This window comes from Panthera leo, chromosome B4 (genome assembly GCF_018350215.1).
Source record: "Panthera leo isolate Ple1 chromosome B4, P.leo_Ple1_pat1.1, whole genome shotgun sequence".
Lineage (NCBI taxonomy): Eukaryota > Metazoa > Chordata > Mammalia > Carnivora > Felidae > Panthera > Panthera leo.
In genome coordinates, this window is record NC_056685.1 from 115,418,090 (window position 1) to 115,439,122 (window position 21,033).

General features: G+C 44.4%; 1 protein-coding gene across 4 annotated transcripts in view; it reads right to left on the reverse strand.

The window, feature by feature from the left end:
• TMCC3 (transmembrane and coiled-coil domain family 3) overlaps nucleotides 1-21,033 on the reverse strand; it is a 288,129-nt gene that overhangs the window by 65,698 nt on the left and 201,398 nt on the right. Inside the window, exon 1 of one of the 4 annotated variants that reach the window (XM_042947374.1) lies at nucleotides 11,492-11,711. The exons of 2 other annotated variants lie outside the window; for them this stretch is intronic. In XM_042947374.1, coding sequence (XP_042803308.1) covers nucleotides 11,492-11,569 — 78 coding nt within the window. In that variant the 5' untranslated portion in view covers nucleotides 11,570-11,711. Of the gene's footprint in view, nucleotides 1-10,598; nucleotides 10,974-11,491; nucleotides 11,712-21,033 lie in introns of those variants that run through there. One more of the 4 variants, XM_042947376.1, reaches the window with a different exon arrangement.

Consider the following 21,033-nt stretch of genomic DNA (forward strand, 5'->3'; position numbering starts at 1 on the left):
CAAAACAACTTATTTAAGGAGTAAAAATAACTTCTGCAGAACAATTTAAAAAGACTAATAACCCAGTAGATAAATGGCCAGAATTTATTAACAGTTCACAGCCCAATGATGAAATATGTGAAAATATGATCAACCTTTTGTACTAAGTTACATAAGATGTAGCCACTGGGAGAATCTGGGGGAGGGATACATCCCTATACTATTTTTTTGCAACTTCCTGGGGGTCTCTCATTATTCCAAAATAAAAAATGTTTAAATATGACCAACCTAATTTTATCAGGAAAAATATAAATTAAAATGAGCTACCAGTTTTCATGCAGCAGATGGTCGGGATCAAAACATTTTAGAATACACTGTGTCAGAAAGTTTTGAGTTGAGGCATGCTCATACACTGAAGGGTATACAAACTCTTATCAGTTCCATTCACTGCTGTACCCCTAGCTCCTAGCGTGTGACAAAGGAGGTACAGTGTTCAATTCGGCAGTATCATAATTTAAAATACATATACTCTGGGGGGCCTGGGGGGCTCATTCGGTTAAGCATCCAACTTCAGCTCGGGTCATGATCTCAGTTTGTGGGTTCGAGCCCCGCGTTGGGCTCTGTGCTGACAGCTCAGAGTCTGGAACTTGCTGCGGATTCTGTGTCTCCCTCTCTCTCTGCACCTCCCCCGCTCATGCTCTGTCTCTCTCTCTCTCTCAAAAATAAACATTAAAAAAAATTTTTTTTTTAAAATACATACACTCTTTGCTGAGCAATTCCACTTTTAACAATTTAGCCTATGGGCACCTGGGTGGCTCAGTCGGTTAAGTGTCCGACTCTTGATCTCGGCTCAAGTCATGATCTCACAGTTTGTGAGTTCAAGCCCTATGTCAGGCTCTGTGCTGACAGCTCAGAGCCTGGAATCTGTGTCTCCCTCTTTCTCTGCCCCTCCACCACTCACACTCTGTCTCTCTCAAAAAAAAAAACAAAAAACAAACATTAAAAAAAAAATTGTTCTAAAGAAAAAAGAATTTAGCTTAACTAATATATTCTTCACATGTGCACAAGGAGCATGTCCAAGGACAGGCAAGGTAGCCTGGAAGCAATGTATGTGTCCTTCAACAAGGTAGTCATATTAAATAGATTATGGAATACCCATAAACTGGAATCCTGTCAGCAATTAAAATAAGGTAGATTGACCTGCACTGATCTGGCTCAAGAGTAGAGTATCTTTTCCAGCTTCTCAAGTCCCATAGTGCAATTGTGCAACATACCCACATTCACGCATTCATTCCATCAGTATTTACAAAGCCCCGACCGCGTACTGAGATCCATGTGTAGATAAAAAGAACACAACCATCCCATGTGAAAGGATGGAGCAGGTGTCCACAGGCACAGAGGGGAGCCATGGGAGTCCACAAAGAAGGATGCCAGAGTTCCAAGGGCTGAGAGCGGAAGAAAGACAAAGATCACATGAGAGACTCTGGGCGGCAGGGGAAGAAACTGACATTCTGTCCTTTTTTTTTTAATTTTTTTTTTTTAACATTTATTTATTTTTGAGACAGAGAGAGACAGAGCATGAATGGGGGAGGGTCAGAGAGAGAGGGAGACACAGAATCTGAAACAGGCTCCGGGCTCTGAGCTGTCAGCACAGAGCCCGATGCGGGGCTCGAACTCACGGACCGCGAGATCGTGACCTGAGCCGAAGTCAGCTGCTTAACCGACTGAGCCACCCAGGCGCCCCGCATTCTGTCCTCTTGAAGGATTTAAAGGAAGGATTCACAAGACACCTTGCCAAGCATACGTTGACGGTTTCAAAACCAAACAAAACCAAAAGGAGTGGTCCAGTTCTGAAGAAGTTATAATCTAGAGACCATCTCTGATGTCAACAGAAGTGTCTTAGAGTATCTCAACTTGAGCGCCTGAGGTAAGCTGAGTCACTCGGGCACACCTGTTCAGCTCATGCCTGAAGATGTGCTAATTCCTATCAAACAGGAGGACTGCGTGAAGTCCTCTTCAACCATGCCGTCTTGTGGGGTGGATTCAAAGGAGACACTTCAGACACTGTCCTCATCGGGAGAAATATTTACAAGTGGCCCTCTCAAGCGTCTGCACCTGCTTCACTCCACCATGTTCCCTGACTAGCTCTGCGCCCAACAGTGAAGAACTGAATCAAAGCAGCAAACTATTAAGCTCCGTTTCTTCAATCTTCCTCTCAGCCTTCTGTGCTTATGGTTGAAGCTTTCAAGCACTTTGCCTGATGCCAATACACAGCCCGAACAGCTCTCACTGAATGGGCCTCATATTTTCAGATAAATTAAAACCTATGCCAACTAGAGAGTCAGTCTCAAATACAGGCCGCCTGTTCCAATTAGTGAGATTAAAATAGTACACCACTGACTATCTGAGATCGAGTTCCACGCCTTCTGGATGATCACAGTATCTTTACAAAGACAGAAAAAAGGGACTTTTGGCCCCAACACAGTTGCACGCACTGGAGTAAATATGCTGAGGTGCTAAAGCAGAGCTCTCACTGAGGGCTTACTTTATTTTTGGACAAGCACTTGTATCAAAATTCCCATGGAAGGCTGCAGCTCAAGGCACCATTTAATTTCCTTACAACAAGCCTACATACACATCTTAATTAAATTCAAGTTTACTTCAGAAAAACAGAGAGCTTAAATTTCATTTCCACCCACTTTCTGTCCTTGCCTGAAATTCCCAGAGTCCTTATTTTCTGACATTCCACTCTTTAGCCTAAGGCCTTCTGTGGCCCCTCAGTTTCTCTCAGGTCGTCAGAAGATGAGACATCTGGCTTGGAACAGGTACGTCTTTCATTTTTCCAACCTCTTCCAAGTATTCCCACCCAGACAAGGCTGCCTTCCAATCACCAGAGTGGGTTTCTGTTCACCTCCAAACACTCAAATTTTCACCAGCCATGAAAAAATATTTCTAAGCATCTTCTAAGTCGTGGGTCTAAAAGAAGTATTTCTAAAAGAATGAGAAGAGATGATACATTAAGACCAGTGTTTTCCAAAAGGATTCTGAATTATTTTAGGTGGCATGAAAAGAAAGCAGTAACACAGAATCTCAGTGAGCCAGTAACTTCCTTGAAAACAACCCTCAAGGCCATGCAGGTGATTCATCCAGGAGAAAGTCTCTGTTCAGTGCTAACAGCGCTCTACGAAAGCTCCAGTGTTTGCTAATATTCTTTATCTCAAACTGCAGGCCTTGGGGGCCTCAGACAATATTTAGCTAAAACAGGAACACTGCTACTTTAAAAATAAAAAAGTTTGAAGGAGTGAACGGATATGGAAATATTAAGTAAATAATAGCACAGGTGGTACAAAGCTCTGTGTAGGTGTGGGAATGACTGAGGTTTGGGGAACTCTGTGGCAGACAACGAGTGACTCAACGTCAGAACAATAAACGCCGCGATGGGTTTCCTAACACCACTTCTCCTGGTTGTTCACATGCCTGGTAAGTGGAGGGCGGACATTCAGTTTGACTCCACAGTCCCATCTTAACCCTTCACTCATCTTCAAATCCCGAAGTAAACTAAGAAAGTGATGCCGGGGATCAAGAGGAAACAGTGGTTGAGAAAACCTAAGAAGTAAACCACTGGATGTGGGGGGTAAGGGGGGGGGGGGGGCTGAGGGAGCTCCCAAACATCGGGTTTGGGAATACACTGCACAGGGAAAGTATTATCCAGGTGGGGGGACTTGGGAGAATGAATGAAGTCAGACACGTAGACTTTGAGGTGCCTGTGGAACATCCAAGTAGTAATGTCTTCTATTATGTGAAGCCACACCTTACTTCCTGGCCGTGGAAGGCAGAATGCACATAGTTTCCCTTGGGGGAGGCGCTTCTCTGAGGACGGGCAATGTGCCCGACCAACTCTACCCCTGTCTTCCTCCCAGTGTGGGGGCAGATGATTGTTTCTTTGGCTAAGAACCAGATGATGTTTCTGGTTTGTTTAGGGGCTATGCTGCATGAAAATTACGTATGCTAAAAACACCTGGTGCTGGAAGATGCCCTCAATTAGAGTCTCACAGGAACAGAAAGCTTCAGAGGTCTGCATTCTAAGTTAAATGTGTATATAATGTGCTCCGTGACTTACACATCTGGCACATGTGTTTTCCCCAATATCCTATCCCAACAGCGGAAGGTAAAGACAAAGATGAATTCGTTCTGCAAAACTTCACTTTTGGGGTGGATGGAGGGGAAACAACAATAAAATCAGAAAAGGTAATTTTTAAAAGCAGCGAAACATCTAGTGCAACTACATAGTCTGATGTATGAAATGTCACACCCTCCTCACCCTAGTCCCACCAAAAATTTCCAGGGGCGCCTAGATGTCTAAGTTGGTTAAGCACCGGACTGTGGCTCAGGTCATGACGTCACGGTTCATGAGTTCGAGCCCCGTATCGGGCTCTGTGTTCAGAGCCTGGAGCCTGCTTTGGATTCTGTGTCTCCCTTTCTCTCTGTCCCTCCCCCGCTCGCTCTCACGCTCTCAAAAATAAATATTTTTAAAAAATGTTTTAATAAAAAAAAATCTACAAGTTCATGAAGATGATGGCCTAACACTAAATCATCCAAATTTTTTTCCACCTAGAAAACTCGCAAAATGTAAAATCTGTTCACCAATTAAATCTCTACTGAAAATAATTCCAAATTTCTCCATCTACTTAAATTTCAAGATATTTATCCCATATAACTTAGCAATTAGCTTGGTATCTAAAAATATTTAAAGCAGTTTTCTATTAAGGAATTCTCTTAAGACAGAGACTGGTATAATGGTTAGTCCTAGTCAGCCAGCATTAGTTACGTGGCTTGACTGGTTACAGTCTGGCTGCTGTCACTTTTCTACTCCCACAAAGGGAAAGCTCTGGAGTTCATGACTAAATCCCCTTCCAGTTCTAACAGGTTAAAACCTTTGGGTCTACTTTCCAATACTGTGCCTCACATAGTGAGAAGCATATGCCATCAGTCCAGAGAAGCTAAAGTTCTACTGGGAGATCTGCAGAGGCCAGATTGTGACCAGACTGTCACAAGAAGAACCGCCCTTGTTATATCCTTCAATTGCTCACGTTCTGGAGACCAAACACCAGGCTAGAAGATGGTTCTTTACTGATAATCATTTTAAATTTTTTTAGGTTTGTTTATTCACTTATTTATTGAGAGAGAGAGAGAGAGAGAGAGAGAGATAACACAAGTGGGGTGGGGGCAGAGACAGAGGGAGAGAGAGAATTCCAAGCAGGTCCGGCACTGTCCGCGCAGAGCCTGACATGGGGCTCAAACTCATGAACCACGAGAGGATGACGTGAGCCAGACTCAGACCCCTAACTGACTGAGCCACCCACGCGCCCCTTTTTCCTGATGTTGTTAAATCATGAGCTTATTTAACAGCCTTTAAGACTTCTCCAAAATAGTGGCAAAAATCTTGTACTGCAAGCATCATAAAAAGTTCATAAATTATCACTCTACACCATTCATTCAACAAAAGTTTACCAGGCACATAAGACTATATACACCAAAGACTGGCAAAGTGCTGTGTCATAAGAATCCCAAACACAATTTGGCTAGGCACCCTGCAGAAGTTGAACACAACCGTCTTCACAAGGACTGGACAGGTTTACTGAGACTGAGCGGCTTTCCAGTATTCATCTGAGACAGAAGACGGGAAGTGGTTAAAATGCAAGTTCTGCAATTAGATCTGGATTCACCAAATCTTAGCTCTACCATTTCCAAACCGCCACGAGACTCTGGACAGATCATTTAAACTGCCCAGGCCTCAACTTCTTCACCTGTAAAATGGAACTATAAATAAGCTTTGTGAGGATTAAGGAGACAGTGCATTCGAAGTGCTTAACACTGTGGCTGGTATACAGTAAGGAACTGGCACATGCTGGCTGTTAACATTGTTCCTGCACTTTTCATTTATGTTCTTTTTGCCTCCTTACAGAGGAATAATCAACAAATACACCGTTTTCCTTCGGTAGCACCCCCCTTTCCCCAATCCAATGGAAGCAGTTGGATCACGCACAGATCATATATCCTGATGTTCCTTTTCCAAGGAATGTAAAGTCCTCATTCTGATTCACAGTAGAGTGATTCATGGTTCTCTTCCTTCTCTCTCACCAACCCCCTCCACTAACAACTTAAAAATGCAATAAGGAAACAGCAGGGCTGAACGCTGCAGCCTGTCCTAAGTCAAAACATGGGCAATTTCCATCCAGAAAGATCAGGTTGGTTTCTGACCTTAAGAGCAGCCCTGGAAATTCAGGCAGTGGCTCTGAAGCAAAACACATCTCGCCACCCAACTCGGGAGCAGCTGTCTCGGTATTCGACAGCAGATGTGACAAGCGGGTGTGCTGGTGGCTGGCAGTTTGCTCTCCTATGAAGGGAGAACCGGTGAGCCAGCAGCACAGCCCAGCTCGAAATACACACCCCACAGCAACCTGTCCGTCCTGAATTTCAGACAAATTGGACTTGAGGCACTCATCATTACTCGCCGTGCTTGTAATGAACTCTTCGAAATATAACACATCACTGATTAAAGGTGGACTCACAAACTACTCAGGTTACCCCTTTGCCAGGTCAGGGCCCCCCCCCCCCCCCCCGAGGCAGAAGTCTGTTCCCACTCACTTTTGTTCCTGCCCAGGAAGTAAGTGTGCGATCATCAACTTATTACATCATTGCCCAACCACTTCCACTCTGAGAAGGGCTAGGACAGCCCCTTCTTGAATGCTTTCGGCCATTACTCATCAGGCAACTCAGGATCTATTTCCAAACCACAGAACACTTACACAGATACTACAGGTACCCACCGTGCCCAACACAGGTTTTATTTCAGATGTTAGAGACTCCTATACTTACTATCATTTCCTCCTGTAAAATAGGAGGGTATTTCCTGGGGCCACTAGTCTAAATAAAATACAATCACAAAATAAAATACAATTAAGCTTCCAGAGAGAGGCTGCTTCATTCACCATTATATTCCCAATGCCTAGAATAGCAGCTAGCATATAAAAGGTGCTCAGCAAGCATCTGTTGAATGAATGAAAGCTCTTGTTCCCAAAGTGCCAGCATCTACAGTTTATAAACATAGCGACAAATATGTAAACAATCAATGTGATAAGGAACACGTATCACGGAGGAGGAACAAAACGCTAAAAATGCAAGAATCTATTCTATTCACAAAATTAGCAGTTTTCCCATTTTGAAGCTCATGATCACTTCTCATACAGTAATAACAAAAATGGCTACCATCTAAGGGCGCCTGGGTGGCTCAGTTAAGCATCTGACTCTTGATTTTGGCTCAGGTCACGATCACACGGTGGTGAGATCAAGCTCCGTGACGGGTTCCACACTGAGCACAGAGCCTGCTTGGGATTCTCTCTCTCTCTCTCTGCCCCTCTCCAGCTCAGGCTCTTTCTCTCTCAAGAAAACAAACAAAAAAAAACCTATCAAAATAGCTACCATCTACTGAGTTCTTTCTGGGTACCAGACATTTTATAGATGTTACTGCATTTATTCCTCGTAACACCCCTAGGATGTAGAAGAGGAAACTAAGACAGAGAAGGATTATAGGGTACATGGCAGAACTAGTGCAAGACCTGCCTTCTGGGGGGTAGCCTAAGGAAAGCAGTTCTGTAGGCAGAATACTCTGGCCCTTGCGGGCAGGATGGAATAGGGGCTAATGAAATCATAAAGCAATGAGGAAGTGAATACACCATTCTCTCTTCCAGAAGTCATAAGTGGCTACACTAAGGTGGGAGATGACTGGGAACATTGGAGAAAGGAACCAATTCCAGAGAAATGTCAAAGAAAGGCCCAGTGGGACAGCTGACAGATTAGAGATGGAGAGAAGGTAAGTACTCAGGATGACGAGCGATTCTGTTAGTCATTTCTTTCTTTCTTTCTTTCTTTTCTCTTTTTTAACAAATGCTCTCTTACTGAAGACTCATGATGCACTCACTCCCTGAAGTAGGGACTATTATCACCTCTGTTACAGAGGGAACTGGAGACTCAGAGAGGTTAGACCTTGCCCCAGTGGTCACTCAGTTGGGAAATGCGAAGAGCCGGGATATGATCCAGGTCACAAGACCGGAGATTCCTAGCTGCTGACCACTATCCACAAGTGGTTCAAAGTGGCATTTTATAACATCTAAAGTTAGAACAAAAATTTGATTCACACATAATTAATAAAAACCAGTTAATCTAGAGCAAAGCAGACTGACTGTGTTCTTAAAATGATAACAGGCTTTAACTATCTAGGGCACAAAAAAAGGTAGGATTCTAATTATGCATGCTTTCTTTTAAAGTAGGGGGATATTTTGTGTGTTGAGTTAACATGCATCATTTCTGAGTTCTACACAGATTAAGCTTAAAACTGTGAATGATCCTGACTTGTCAGCTTAGAGATAATCATGGAATTCATTAGTTATATTACATTTTCACTGCGGGCGGGGGGGAGGGGGGTAAGATATCTAGGTTAATCCACCTGGCTGTAAAAATAGATTTCTGCAATGTTAAAATAGTACACTGCCTCATTATTATTCTAGTCTCAAAGGCTTAACCAAGCTCACCCAGAGAGATGTGTATGTTTCCTGTTATCTCAACACGGTGTTAGTTTTGAACTTAAAAAATGACCATTCGGTAACCAAGAACTTGATCTCTTAGAGTCTTAGAGCCTTCCTGGGAGGAAATTGCCTGTCTCTGAAAGGCTAATCAACTCCTCACATGCACCTCCAGTTCTCCTCATAGTATTTTTAGGTGAGCTAATTTACCAAGAGTCCACAAAAAGGTTCTCATAAAATCCTGTACTAGATAGTTTATTGCCAAGGGGAAGGTGACATCAAGAAATTAAACCCTAATACTGCCAGATGTTCTCCTTCTGCCTCGCATGTTTTCTGAGTGTAAAGAAAATACGTCTTTATTGTTAACTCTAAAGGAGTTCCACAAAACAGGAGCTAGAATCATCTGATGGGATAAATCACATCACAGCAGGCTTACTGCAGCCTTAAGGACAGACTCAAAATTACATCAGCCTCACCTGAGAAAAGTTAGAGGCGTTTACAAAATTTCCTCCAGTTCTATTCCTGGCCATCTCAACAACAAAACCCTAAAAGTAGACAGTCAAAAAGTTTACACAGGGATCGCAGCATCATTGCAACAGAATGTGTTGTCACTGTCTACTAGAGTTCTAGTCCTCCTTGGTCTGAGTTCCTCTAGTCCTCACTAGACTTCATTTGCCCAATGAGCTAATTTAGCATAATCAGTACATATAATGTCTAACTCACGTTTAATACACAATCTATTTTAAAAAGCAGGTGTCGGGGCATCTGGGTGGCTCAGCTGGTTGAACACTGGCTCTTGATTTCAGCTCAGGTCATGATCTGGCCGTTGGTGACATCGAGCCCCGTGTCGGGGCATGGCAGAGCCTGCTTGGGATTCTCTCTCTCCCTCAGTCTCTGCCCCTCCCCCGCAACCCTCTGAATAAATAAATAAACTTTAAAAAATAAAAACAAAAAATCAGGGGTCCCATGCTAACAAAACAATGTAGTAACTATAACATCACCTGTAGAACTTTCAAGAAAAGAAGAAACCCCTTTCGCATAAGGTTGTGGTACTTTAACAGAAAAGGGGTGTGTGGAAATGGAACACGGGCAGAAACAGCGGAGGCAAACTAAGCCTGCAGTTAAGTTACACGTTTGCTTTGCCACTTTCCATCTAGGTAGCTCAGGTGGGAACTCTATCAGCACCATTTCACAGAATACGAAGAGCGGTTTTGCAAAGGTTCAGTTTTGCCAAATCGCTTAAATGAGCTCACAATGAGCCACCCATCCCTCAAAGATTACTAATCTTGTTGTTTACACAAAGATTATCACAGTTGTGACAAGAGAAACCAAGCTTCCACACTTTTTTTCAAGCCTGAAATTTCTTCTGTCAACTGAAACATTAATAGACTCCTCCAATTACAAATGCATTAGAAAAAGATCTTCACCTTTCTTCCTGGTTAACTCTGTGTTAACCAGCAGACATCCTTCCAAAAATTTCTAACTGTAGGTAACCAATGATCTTTCACCATTGTTTTTTTCCAAATGGAGTTCATGGTCATTTTCATAACAAACTGCTACAAAACTTTTAAAGAAAATGCAAAACATATCATGGTGAACATTTTGTAGTGTAACTGTCGAATCACTCACTATTCTGTATACCTGAAACTAAATACAACATTGTATGTTAAAAAACAAAACAAAACAATGTCAGCTACACCTCAATAAAAAACTAAAGTGCAGAACATAAGAATTCTCTTGGGGGAGTGGAGGAGCGTGAAGTGGCTGCAGGACGTTAAGTATTACTCCACCAAATAAGTTCAATCTGTAAAAATTTAAACCATTCTGTTAACTCGATTAACAAGATACTAAAGGAAAAAAGGAAAACAGGAACTAGTTACTTCACCTATAGGATAACTGATTAGTTCTCCGAATGGTGATTAAACACCCAAATCCTGCAACACAGGCCGAACTGCATTTGTCACTACTGCCGCTTTTCCCATCCAGTGGCCTCTCGACCTCGGGAGATGACAGGCCAGAATTTGAGCAAAACTCTACCTGTGGACTTCATACAGGGAGGCTGACACTCAAATGCTGCGATCTCGAACGAGTAGTTAGCAAAGCACAACTCCAGGTTCCTCCGCCAGAACAAGTGCCAGGGTGGAGGACCTGCGGTTTCTCAAGGGGAGGACGACACGCCGAGGGCCGAACTGCCCAGGAGAGCCAAGGTCCCCCCCCACCTTCCCGAGCCGACGGGGGCGTCCGCTCCCGGGAGGGACCGGCGCTCAGGCTGCGGCCTCCGTCTTCATCTCGAAGCACTACAGGGCTCGTCTCTGCTGCTTGCTCTGAGAGCTATTTTCGCCCACAGCCAAAATCAGCAACAGCAAATTACACTGCAAACAATGGAGAGGGCGCCCGCTCCGCACGGCTGGGAACTCCGGGACGGCGGCGCGAAGGCTGACTTTTCACACGGGCGGAGTCGGGGCGGCCGCCGCGCGAGACCGGGAAGCCGGCCCGCCGCCTCTGCCCCGCGCCCGCAACCCCGAGTGCCGGGGAGGCGCGGGCAGCACGGGCGGTCAGGAGGGCGAGCGAGCCGTCCCGGCGGGGCCGCGGCTGGCGGGATTCCCTCGCGTCCGGGCGCCGCGCGGCGGGCGCTCCCTGGCGGAGGGCGGCGGAGCGCGGGGCCGTCGGGGAGACCGGGCGCCCGGGTCCGGCAGGCGAGCGGGGACCGAGCAGCGGCGGAGGGCGGGGTACGGCGGGCCCGGCTCTCCTCTGCCCCCGACCCGGGCTCCGACGCCCCTCACCCTTCCCAGGCCCTTCGGCGCGGACCCGTGGCAGCAGGGGAGGGGAGAGAGGCGGGGAGCGAGAGTTGGCTAACACCGGAGCCGAAGCCCACCCGGCCTCGCCCCTCGGCGCGGCGCCCCCACCGCCGCCCTGCCCGCGCCTCTCACCCGGCTCTTGCAGCGGTGGTGCCGGCCCGGGTCGGAGTAGGTCCGGTCCACGGTGAGCGCCGTGTCGCTGCCCGGCATGTCGGCGCTCGCGCCGGCAACTTTCCCGTCTCCCCCGGCCGCCGCGCCACGAGCCGCCGACCGTGCTCCGGCTCGCCCGGGGAGCCGCGGCCGAGGGGGCGGCGCGGGCTGCTGCAGCTGTTGCCGACACCCGCGCGGCAGCCCTGCGCCGCTGCCGCCGCCGCCGCCGCTGGGGGTGGGGGTGGGAAAGGGGGTGGGGGAGGCGGGGCAGGGACGCCAGAGTCTCCTCCCCCTTCCCCTCTCCCCGCCTCCCCCTGCCCACCCGCAGGGCCCAAGACCCTGCCCGGGTGCAACTTCTCCGCCTCCCTCCCTTGCTGAAACTTGAATCCACCCTCTCCCACCCTGGCCTCGTTTCCTTCAAAATTTGATTGACATCTACCCTATCTGTGGGCTTATTTGTATGTTTATGATAAAAGGTGGATTTTTGGCAAGACGTTGAGGCTTGCCTTAAATGCTTTCTTTTATGTTATTCTATTACTCAACATGCACTTACTGGGCATCTACCATGTGCCACACCCTGGGGCAGGGACCAGAGATTTTTTTTTTTAAGCCCATGTTTTTCTTATCCTACTGAGCACACTCCCATTTAAACAAAGGTCTATGGTGTTGTGTATTTTAATTTTGTGTATCTGGCTCACTATTTTATGTGGAAGTTACTTGGAAGTCAAGATACATCTTTTCATATTAGTATTCCCTATTTCCAGGGAATAGTCCCTGCCCACAAGAAATTTGGAGTCTACAAGAGAAAGCCCTGACTAGTGAACAATTAAATATTTTACCTAAGCCAACATCCAGTTATGGTTTGGTTAGGAAGGGTGTGCTAGTGGGAGACTGAGTGAAAATACTGAGATTGCAGCTGCTCCAAAGAGGGGTTTGGGGGGACAGGTGACAAGCCTAGAAGGAAGGAAGCAAATGCTCCTCCCCTTCAAAGGGTTTAGGGGGAAGGTCTTGCAGGCACAAGAAAAATACTGAGCATAAAAACAAAGGTCCATTGGGAAAACCTCAAGTCACCAGTTTAGGGGGTGTCTTTAGGCACAGGACACTAGCAGAAAAGTAGGTGGAGACCATGTGGTGCTGGGCTTTACCCTCAAGGAGAAGTTCAGTTTTTTCTGTGGGTGCTAGACAGCTGCTGGAGGTTTCTGAACAGGAAAACAACAGTATCAGGATGGAGGTTTAAGGACATCTATCTTCTAGCCATGGGAAACACTGACTGATTAGAGATGTGTAAGGGACACTGGTTAGAAGTCCACTGCAAAAGGAGAACAACCTAAATGTCCTTCAGAAGGAGACAGAGTAAGTAAATTATGATATATACATCCCGTAGGGTATTAGGTAACTGTAAGAGAATGAAGCAGCCCTTTATGCATAGCCACAGAAATATCTCTAATATACATGGTTAAGTGAAAGAAAGTTATGTGCAGAATAACATACACAGTATCCCACCATCTATGTAAAAACAGAATATATGTATAGGCTTATATATGCAAGGCATATTTTTCTGAGAGGATAAACAAGAAACGAGGGAAACCGACAAGAAACTGATGGCAGGAGAGGGGCCACATACTAGGTGCTTCCATTTATACCTGTGAATGGATGAATTACTCCCATGAGCAGCAGCCCTCCTGAGTTCAAGCCTGACTCTTGGGGAGGGGAGGCACAGTCCTAAGTCAGGAAGAGCCATTCCAATAAAGTCAGAGAAGCCACTGACCAAGGAGAAATTCCCTAGGGACTCCCAGATGCAGGTAAAAGTAATGAACAGAGCAGATGTGCCCACAGAGCCAAAGAAAAGCCATCGGACTGTAAAGACAGGCATCTGTGTTCATTTAAAAAATAGGGGTTCTGCTGAGATCAGGGAAGACTCTGACAGGAACAGAATCTCCACACACAGACTTGAAGAGCAAAGGAGAACAGAACAGTTGCAGATAGATGGTTGGACCAAACTGACCTCACTCATGTGTTATTTTTTAAATTTGGGATACGGGCACCTGGCTGGTTCAGTCAGTGGAACATGTGACTCTTGATCTTGGAGTTGTAAATTCAATCCCTACACTGGGTGTAGAGATTACTTAAAAATGAAATCTTAAAGAAACAATCTTTTTAATAAATTCGGCATAAAATGGAAGCCACAATACGCCTACCTAGACAGCTAGAAGAAGGGGATGAGGAAAAGATTTATTTGTCACTGTACATGCTTTTGGAACTTGAACACTTTCATTGTGTGCACATATTAACTATTCAAAAAGTAAAATAAAAAAATATTTTTAGGGGCACCTAGGTGGCTCAGTCAGTTGAGCATCCAACTTTGGCTCAGGTCATGATCTCACTGTGAATTCAAGCCCCACATCAGGCTCACTGCTGTCTGTGCAGAGCCTGCTTTGGATCCTCTGTCCTCCTCTCTGTCTGCCCCTCCCCTACTTGTGCTCTCTCAAAAATAAATTTAAAAACATTAAAAAATTTTTCAAAATATTTTTTTAAATAAAGAGGGCAAACTTATTAAATCTTAAGAAGAAACAGAAAACCCTATATAGTCCTAAAACCATTCAAAAAATGAAATCAACACTTTAAAACACTGCCCACCACACCCCCTTCCCCAGCCCCCAATTCAAGACACAACTACACAGGTCCGGAAAGTTTTTCAGGCAAGTTCTTCCAAAGCAGAATGCAGAGAAGAGAGATATCAAGTGTGTGTATGTGAATTTAGCTAGGGTGAGTAGAGAAGGCCACTCTGATAAAGCGACATATGAGCAGAGACCCGAGAAGTAAGGAAGCCAGCGATGTAGATAAATGAAAATTTCAGACAGAAGGAACAGCAAGTACAAAGGCCCTGGAGCAGGAACATTTTGGGAGTGTTTAAAAAAGCAAGAGGCCAGTATTCACCGTAAACACAGTGGATGAAGTCAGAGACATTTCAGAGGCCTGATCACATAGGACAAAAGATTTAGGCCATTTTAAGAACTTTGACTTTAATTCTGAGGTACAAGGAAAGATTTAGAAAATTTTAAGCAAAGTAGTGGATGGTCATGCTCTGCCTTTTCACTTGGTGGGGGGGCAGGGAAGATCCCTACCTCACAGCATACACAAAAATCAATACCAGATAGATTCAAGACCTAAAGTTGAAAAACCACAGCTTCTAAAGCTGCCAGAGGAAAATGGGATAATATCACTATGATCTCAAGTCATAAAAAGCATAAACCTTAAACATTTTTAACTTCTGCTTATGAAAAAAATAATAATAAAAATAAAGATAAACCACAAACAGAACTCAAGCTAAAGGAATCAGTATGGATGAAGTTCACAATCAATACTAAGAAACAAAATAAACAAGCCACATGAATGTACATGAAGATTCATGTAAAGTTAAAAAAGATGAAGAATAATGCCATTTTTATGAGAACAAAGACTTATAACTAAAACTATGGAGAAAAGCAAGAGCTTGAAACATGCAAATTTCAGGACAATATCTCTGGTCAGGGGGGACAAAGGATTCAGACAGGAGAGAGGTATAAGATTATAATATAAATAAGGTTCTATTTAACAAATGACTACTGGTACACTGGATGTGTATTCATTCACACACACAATGTTTCCAAGTAATTAAAATTTTTAAAGACAGCAAAGACTCAGGGACAGATGTAATAATGGCATCCTTAATCCTGAGAGTAAGTTACCAGTTGGGGTATCTGCTCAAATAAACAAATGTGATAGCACGTTTATAAGTATTAAAACTTGATGGGGGCGCCTGGGTGTCTCAGTTGGTTAAGCATCTGACTTTGGCTCAGGTCATGATCTCACTGTTTGTGAGTTCAAGCACCAAGTCGGTTGTCAGGGCAGACAGAGCCTGCTTTAGATTCTGTGTCTCCCTCTCTCTCTGCCCCTCCCCCACTTGTGCATGCACACTCTCTCTCTCTCAAAAATAAATAAATTTTTTTAAGTTTATTTATTCTTGAGAGAGAGAGTGCAGGCAGGGGAGGGGCAGAGAGGGAGGGAGACACAGAATCCGAAGCAGGCTCCAGGTTCCGAGCTGTCGGCACAGAGCCCGACATGGGGCTCGAACCCACAGACCGTGAGATCATGACTTGAGCCAAAGTCAGATGCTTACCGACTGAGCCACCCAGGTGTCCCCAAAATAAATAAACTCGTTTAAAAAAGTATTAAGCCTTGTTATAAAAGCAAGAAAGGTGGTCTATTATTAGTAAGTCATTATGTCAATCTGATCTCACAAAGATCCATTCTGAAAATCTGTGAAAGTCCATCTCTGGGTTTTTCCCCCTCATTTGCCTGACGCCCAATTTTTTTTCCAGCTACTTAAGGCTACACCAGGTGTACTACTCAGGTGCATTTGTATGTGTAGTATGGTGTGCACAACTTTAGAGAGGCCACACCTAAGTGAGGTCCCTGACAAACCAAGGCTGGGCTTTGGTAGTTGTGCCAACAGGCATAAGCTTCCCATATCTATTACTGCCTTGGTGTTCCTTAGAACTCCATCCTGGAAAATGCTGGCCCTCGATGAGAATGATGAATTAAAACTTCATTAGGCTCACTGAAATTTCAATTTGCAGAGGATGTTCTTTTCTAGATCATTTATGTCATAAACTAGTTAACCAAAAGCTGCTCTATGGGACATTCATACAAAATAATGTTTTTTTAAGACACCAATTAAATAGCACAAAAGCAAGTGCCCTCCAAAAGAAAGAAAACAAGCAGCCTCTCGCTGATCACCATTTGGCTCTCCTACTGGGAAGTGGGGTCCAAATAGACCAATGCCTAAGATTTTGTCAGTCTCTGAGAGAGGGAGGGAAAGAGAGAGAGAGAGAGAGAGAGAGAGAGAACACAAATTTCAAATTTCTCCTGTCAAGATAAGAATTGTCTGTGCCTCTGACACCTCCCCAAGACCTTCTCTCTACCAAAAAGCAAAAAGATTTTTTAGTTTATTTATTTCAAGAGAGAGACAGAGAGTACATGAGCGCATGAGCAGGGGAGGGACAGAAGAGAGTGAGTGAGCACCTGACTCGAGGCTAGACACGGGGCTCGATCCCAGGACTGCGAGATCATGAGCTGAGCGGATATCAAGAGTTGGACACTTAACGGACTGAGCCACCCAGGGGCCCCAAATCACACTTTTAATGTCACAAATACATCCATATCAAGAAGGAATACAAAGGTGCAAACTCTGGGGTGTGAGATAAGAATTTACTTCCAGGGGCGCCTGGGTGGCTCAGTCGGTCAAGCATCTGACTTCGGCTCACGTCATGATCTCGTGGTTTGTGAGTTTGAGCCCGCATCGGGCTCTGTGCTGACAGCTCATAGCCCGGAGCCTGCTTTGGATTCTGTGTCTCCCTCTCTCTCTGCCCCTCTGCCGCTTGTGCTCTCTTTCTCTGTCTCTCCCCAAAATGAATAAACATTTAAAAAAAAAAAAAAAAAAGAATTTACTGTGATCCAAAATGGATCCAAAGATTTAGATCCAAAGAAAAGGATCGGGTCATTTGTGCTGCAATAGTTTAAAGTTTAGGATGACAAGAAAAGGCTTTGTGAAAGAGGTAGGATTCCCCTTGACTTCTGTAGTACGAATCTGTTACGTTTGCCTGCCTAGCGGGCGGCCCTTTATTCTCCAAACGGCGCCTGGATTTTCTTTTTGGGCCCTACGCCACACCCATCCTCCACAAGTGGTTTAGGTAAGGCAGCCCACACCCCTCACCTGGCTCCAGGGAGAGGCCAGTAGGAGCTACTGTGACTAATGCAGGAGCAGGCACGTGCCCCAGTCTGAGCCCACAGGAGTCACCCGCGATGCCTGCTGCAGCCACTGGGAAAGAGCTGTGCCCCCGCAGGAAGCACTGCTAAGCTGGCGGGATATAAGCCTGCTGCAGTGGTGGGCATCCTTGCCACCATACAAAGACAGCCCCCCTGAAAAAAGCCGAGCCATGAAAGGAGAAAGATTCATTACTAAATTATTAAGGGACTACATCCAGCTTTTCCCATTATCTATTTCCACATGACAAATCATCCTAAAGTGTATTAGCTTATAACAACTAGCGTTCAATTGCCCGTGATTCTGCGATTTGAGCAGGCCCCCAAGGGGGGGTGGCTTTTCTCTGTTCCCGGTGACACTGGCTGGGGCTGGAGAGTCCAGGATGGCTTCACTCAGTCCAGGGGGTGGCTGGAATGCCTCAGGCTGGCCAGGTCTCTGTATTTGTTTTAAATGTTTATCCATTTTTATTTTGAGAGAGAGAGAGAGAGAGAGAGAGAGAGAGAGAGAGAGAATAGGGGAGGGGCAGAGAGAGAGGGAGAGAGCGAATCTCAAGCAGGCTTCAAGCTGTCGGCACAGAGCCCAACATGGGGCTCGATCTCACAAACTATGAGATCATGACCTGAGCCGAAATCAAGAGTCGAGGCTTAACTGACTGAGCCATCCAGGTGCCTCCTCTGTATTCTTTTTTAATAAAATAATTTTGTATTTTATAGTCTCCTCTTTCCCAAGGCTCCCCTCTCTCCATCAGGGTAGCTGGACTTCTTTACATAATTGCTGGCTTCCAAAAGAACAAAAACAAAAGCTGCCAAACCCCCTAAGGCCCGGCCCGGAACTGGCAGGGTATCACTTCTGTCACACTGTGTTAGTAAAAAGGAGTCAAAAGTCCAGTCCAGTCCAGACTCAAGGGGAGGAGAAACAGCATCTGCCTCTAGAGAGGAATGGTGTGCACATACAGCGAGGGGAGAAATTGCAGGCTTCCATTCATTATGCAGTCGAGCCATCACACCAGACATGGCTAGCCCCCCATATGAAGAAATGTATTGCTTTTTGGGGGGTAAGCCAGGTTTAAGAATCCTGACTAACATGGCATTAAATGCTGACTAGGGGTAGAAAGAAGACAAGTAGAAGGGTAGCATTTCAAGAGGCGGCAACAGCTATGGACAGCATGAATACAGGAGAGTAAGCAGAGAACTCCGGGGGGCGGGGCACAGAGTTTTCTCAGGCTACTAGCTAAACAGCCTTCCTTGGTCAATCCATGCCAGATGACCCCCAGTGGACGATTATCTAACCATGCCTGTATTTCTCTTTTTAACACAAAAGTTCCAGTATCTTACCATGTTATTTAAATATTTTTATGTGAGGCCTCCTGGACGGCTCAGTTGGTTAAGTGTCCCAACTATTGATTACGGCTCTGGTCGTGATCTCAAGGTTTGTGAGTTCAAGCCCTGCATCAGGCTCCACACTGACAGCACAGAGCATGATTAGGATTCTCTCTCTCCCTCCCTTTCTCTCTGCCCTTCCCCCACCTATGCACATGCTCTCTCTCTCAAAATAAACTTTTTAAAAAATGTATTTTATGTGATAATTAATATGTGATTCCACTAGATTATGGGTTACCTGAAGGACTAGGCCTCTTAGGTAAATGTGTACATTCCTGATGGTCCCTAACACAGCATCACGTATTCAATATATGTTGAATGTATTGTTGAATGATGGATGAACTCAACATTTACTAAATGCCTACTTATTTTCCAAGCACTGGGGCTTAAAAAACAATAAGACATAAGCAAAAGGTAACTCCTGCCCTCAAGGGGTTGGAATGAATAATATACAGGAATAAAATTTGTCGAATAATAAATATTACCAATTTTCAGATGCTGACTAGTTACGGAAGTTTGTGAATTCTCCAACGATTTATTGAGTGCTGTTGGTGTGACAGTCTCTGTCCATTCTTGGTGCTGGAAATAAAAAATAAATGAGACACGGTCCAGTCTTGAATCCATCCAGACAGGGAGAGACACATTAAAAAGAAAACAAAACAAAACAAAAAAAAACAAGCAAACAAACAACAACAAAGAAAGAACGTTGTTATGGATGTAAAGATAGCTATGTCTCAGGTTCAGCGGTGGGGCAAAAAAGGAAGTGGTTCCTCATGAACCTCACCTCCTTAGGTGTTACAGGCTTACGTTACAGCAGGGAGAAGGAAATAGACATAAAGAAAAGTCCGACTTTAAAAAGGGATAAAAATGTAAGCCTCTTACAAAGTAAAGGAAAATGTATTTCCTTTCATATTGCATTTTGATTTAATAGTACAAGAACGTGTTCCCTCTGGGAGAAACATTCATAAGACAAAAAGTGCAATAAGCTTCTTTATTTTTTGAGGATTTAAGGAGAGGAAAGAAAAGAATAAATGGTATTTAAAAATTTATACAAGTAGCTTAAGGTGAATGCATAATCAATCATATATATATGTGTATGATATAAACATATATAAACAACCTCAATATAAATGAGGATCAAAGCTTCTAGGCTGATGCATTTCCAACTGGAAATGACCATTCTTCTCTTTTTTTTTTTAAGATTTTATTTTTAAGTAATCTCTACACCCAGTGTGGGGCTCAAACTCACAACCCCAAGATCAAGAGTCGCACGCTCCACCGACTAAGCCAGCCAGACCCTCATGGAAATGACCACTGTTAATGTTTATATTTAATTTTTAACATAGGTTCTATATGACTATAAGAAAACAATCACTGCATTTATTTAGCGTTAGCAACCATCTGGCAGAGAAGCCCAAAACTTCTAAAACTTTGATAAAAAATAGGGAAGCACAAAGACTCAACTCGAGCTCTACAGGCTGGCAAAGTTGTCTTCTAATGTTCCCTTTTTTTGCCAATGCAATAATTTCACGCTAGTCATTTCTCAGGAGCAATGAATTTTAAAGAAGATTTTACAGGAAATCCGGAAATTGGTCTCTAACGCTGTCTTCCCCATAGACTTGAGGCTGCATTAAGAAGTCCAAAAAAATGCATTTTACCATATCAAAATGAAACACTTTTGCTTTGTGTTTCTTGTTGAGAGGATGAAAAAGACAAGATACAGATGGGGAGAAAATATTTGCAAAACCACATATCCAACAGACTAGTTGGATTAGTATCTAGAATACATAAAGAACTCTCAAGACTCGATAGTAAAAAAATACAAACAATCCAACTAAAAATGGACAAAAGACATGAAGAGACATCTCCTCAAAGAAAAAATACAGATGGCAAATAAACACATAAAAGTTGTTCAGCATCATTAGCCATTAGGGAAATGCAAATGAAAACCACAAGATATCACTACACACCTATCAGAATGGTTAAAATATAGTGATAGCACTAAATGCTGGCAAGGACACAGAGAAATGAGATGATTCATATGATGATTCCTATAAAACTAAACATGCAGGGGTGCCGGGCTGGCTTAGTCAGAAAAGCATGCGACTCTTGGTCTCGGGGTTGTGAGTTTAAGCCCCATGTTGGGTGTGGGGATTACTAAACTAAACTAAACTAAACATAAAGGGGCACCTGGTGGTTCAGTTGGTTAAGCTTCCAACTCTTGATTTCAGCTCAGGTCTTGATCTTTCGGTTGAGAGTCCAAGCCTCACATTGGGCTCTACGCTGGGCATGGAGTCTACTTTAAAAAATAAAATAAGGGGCGCCTGGGTGGCTCAGTT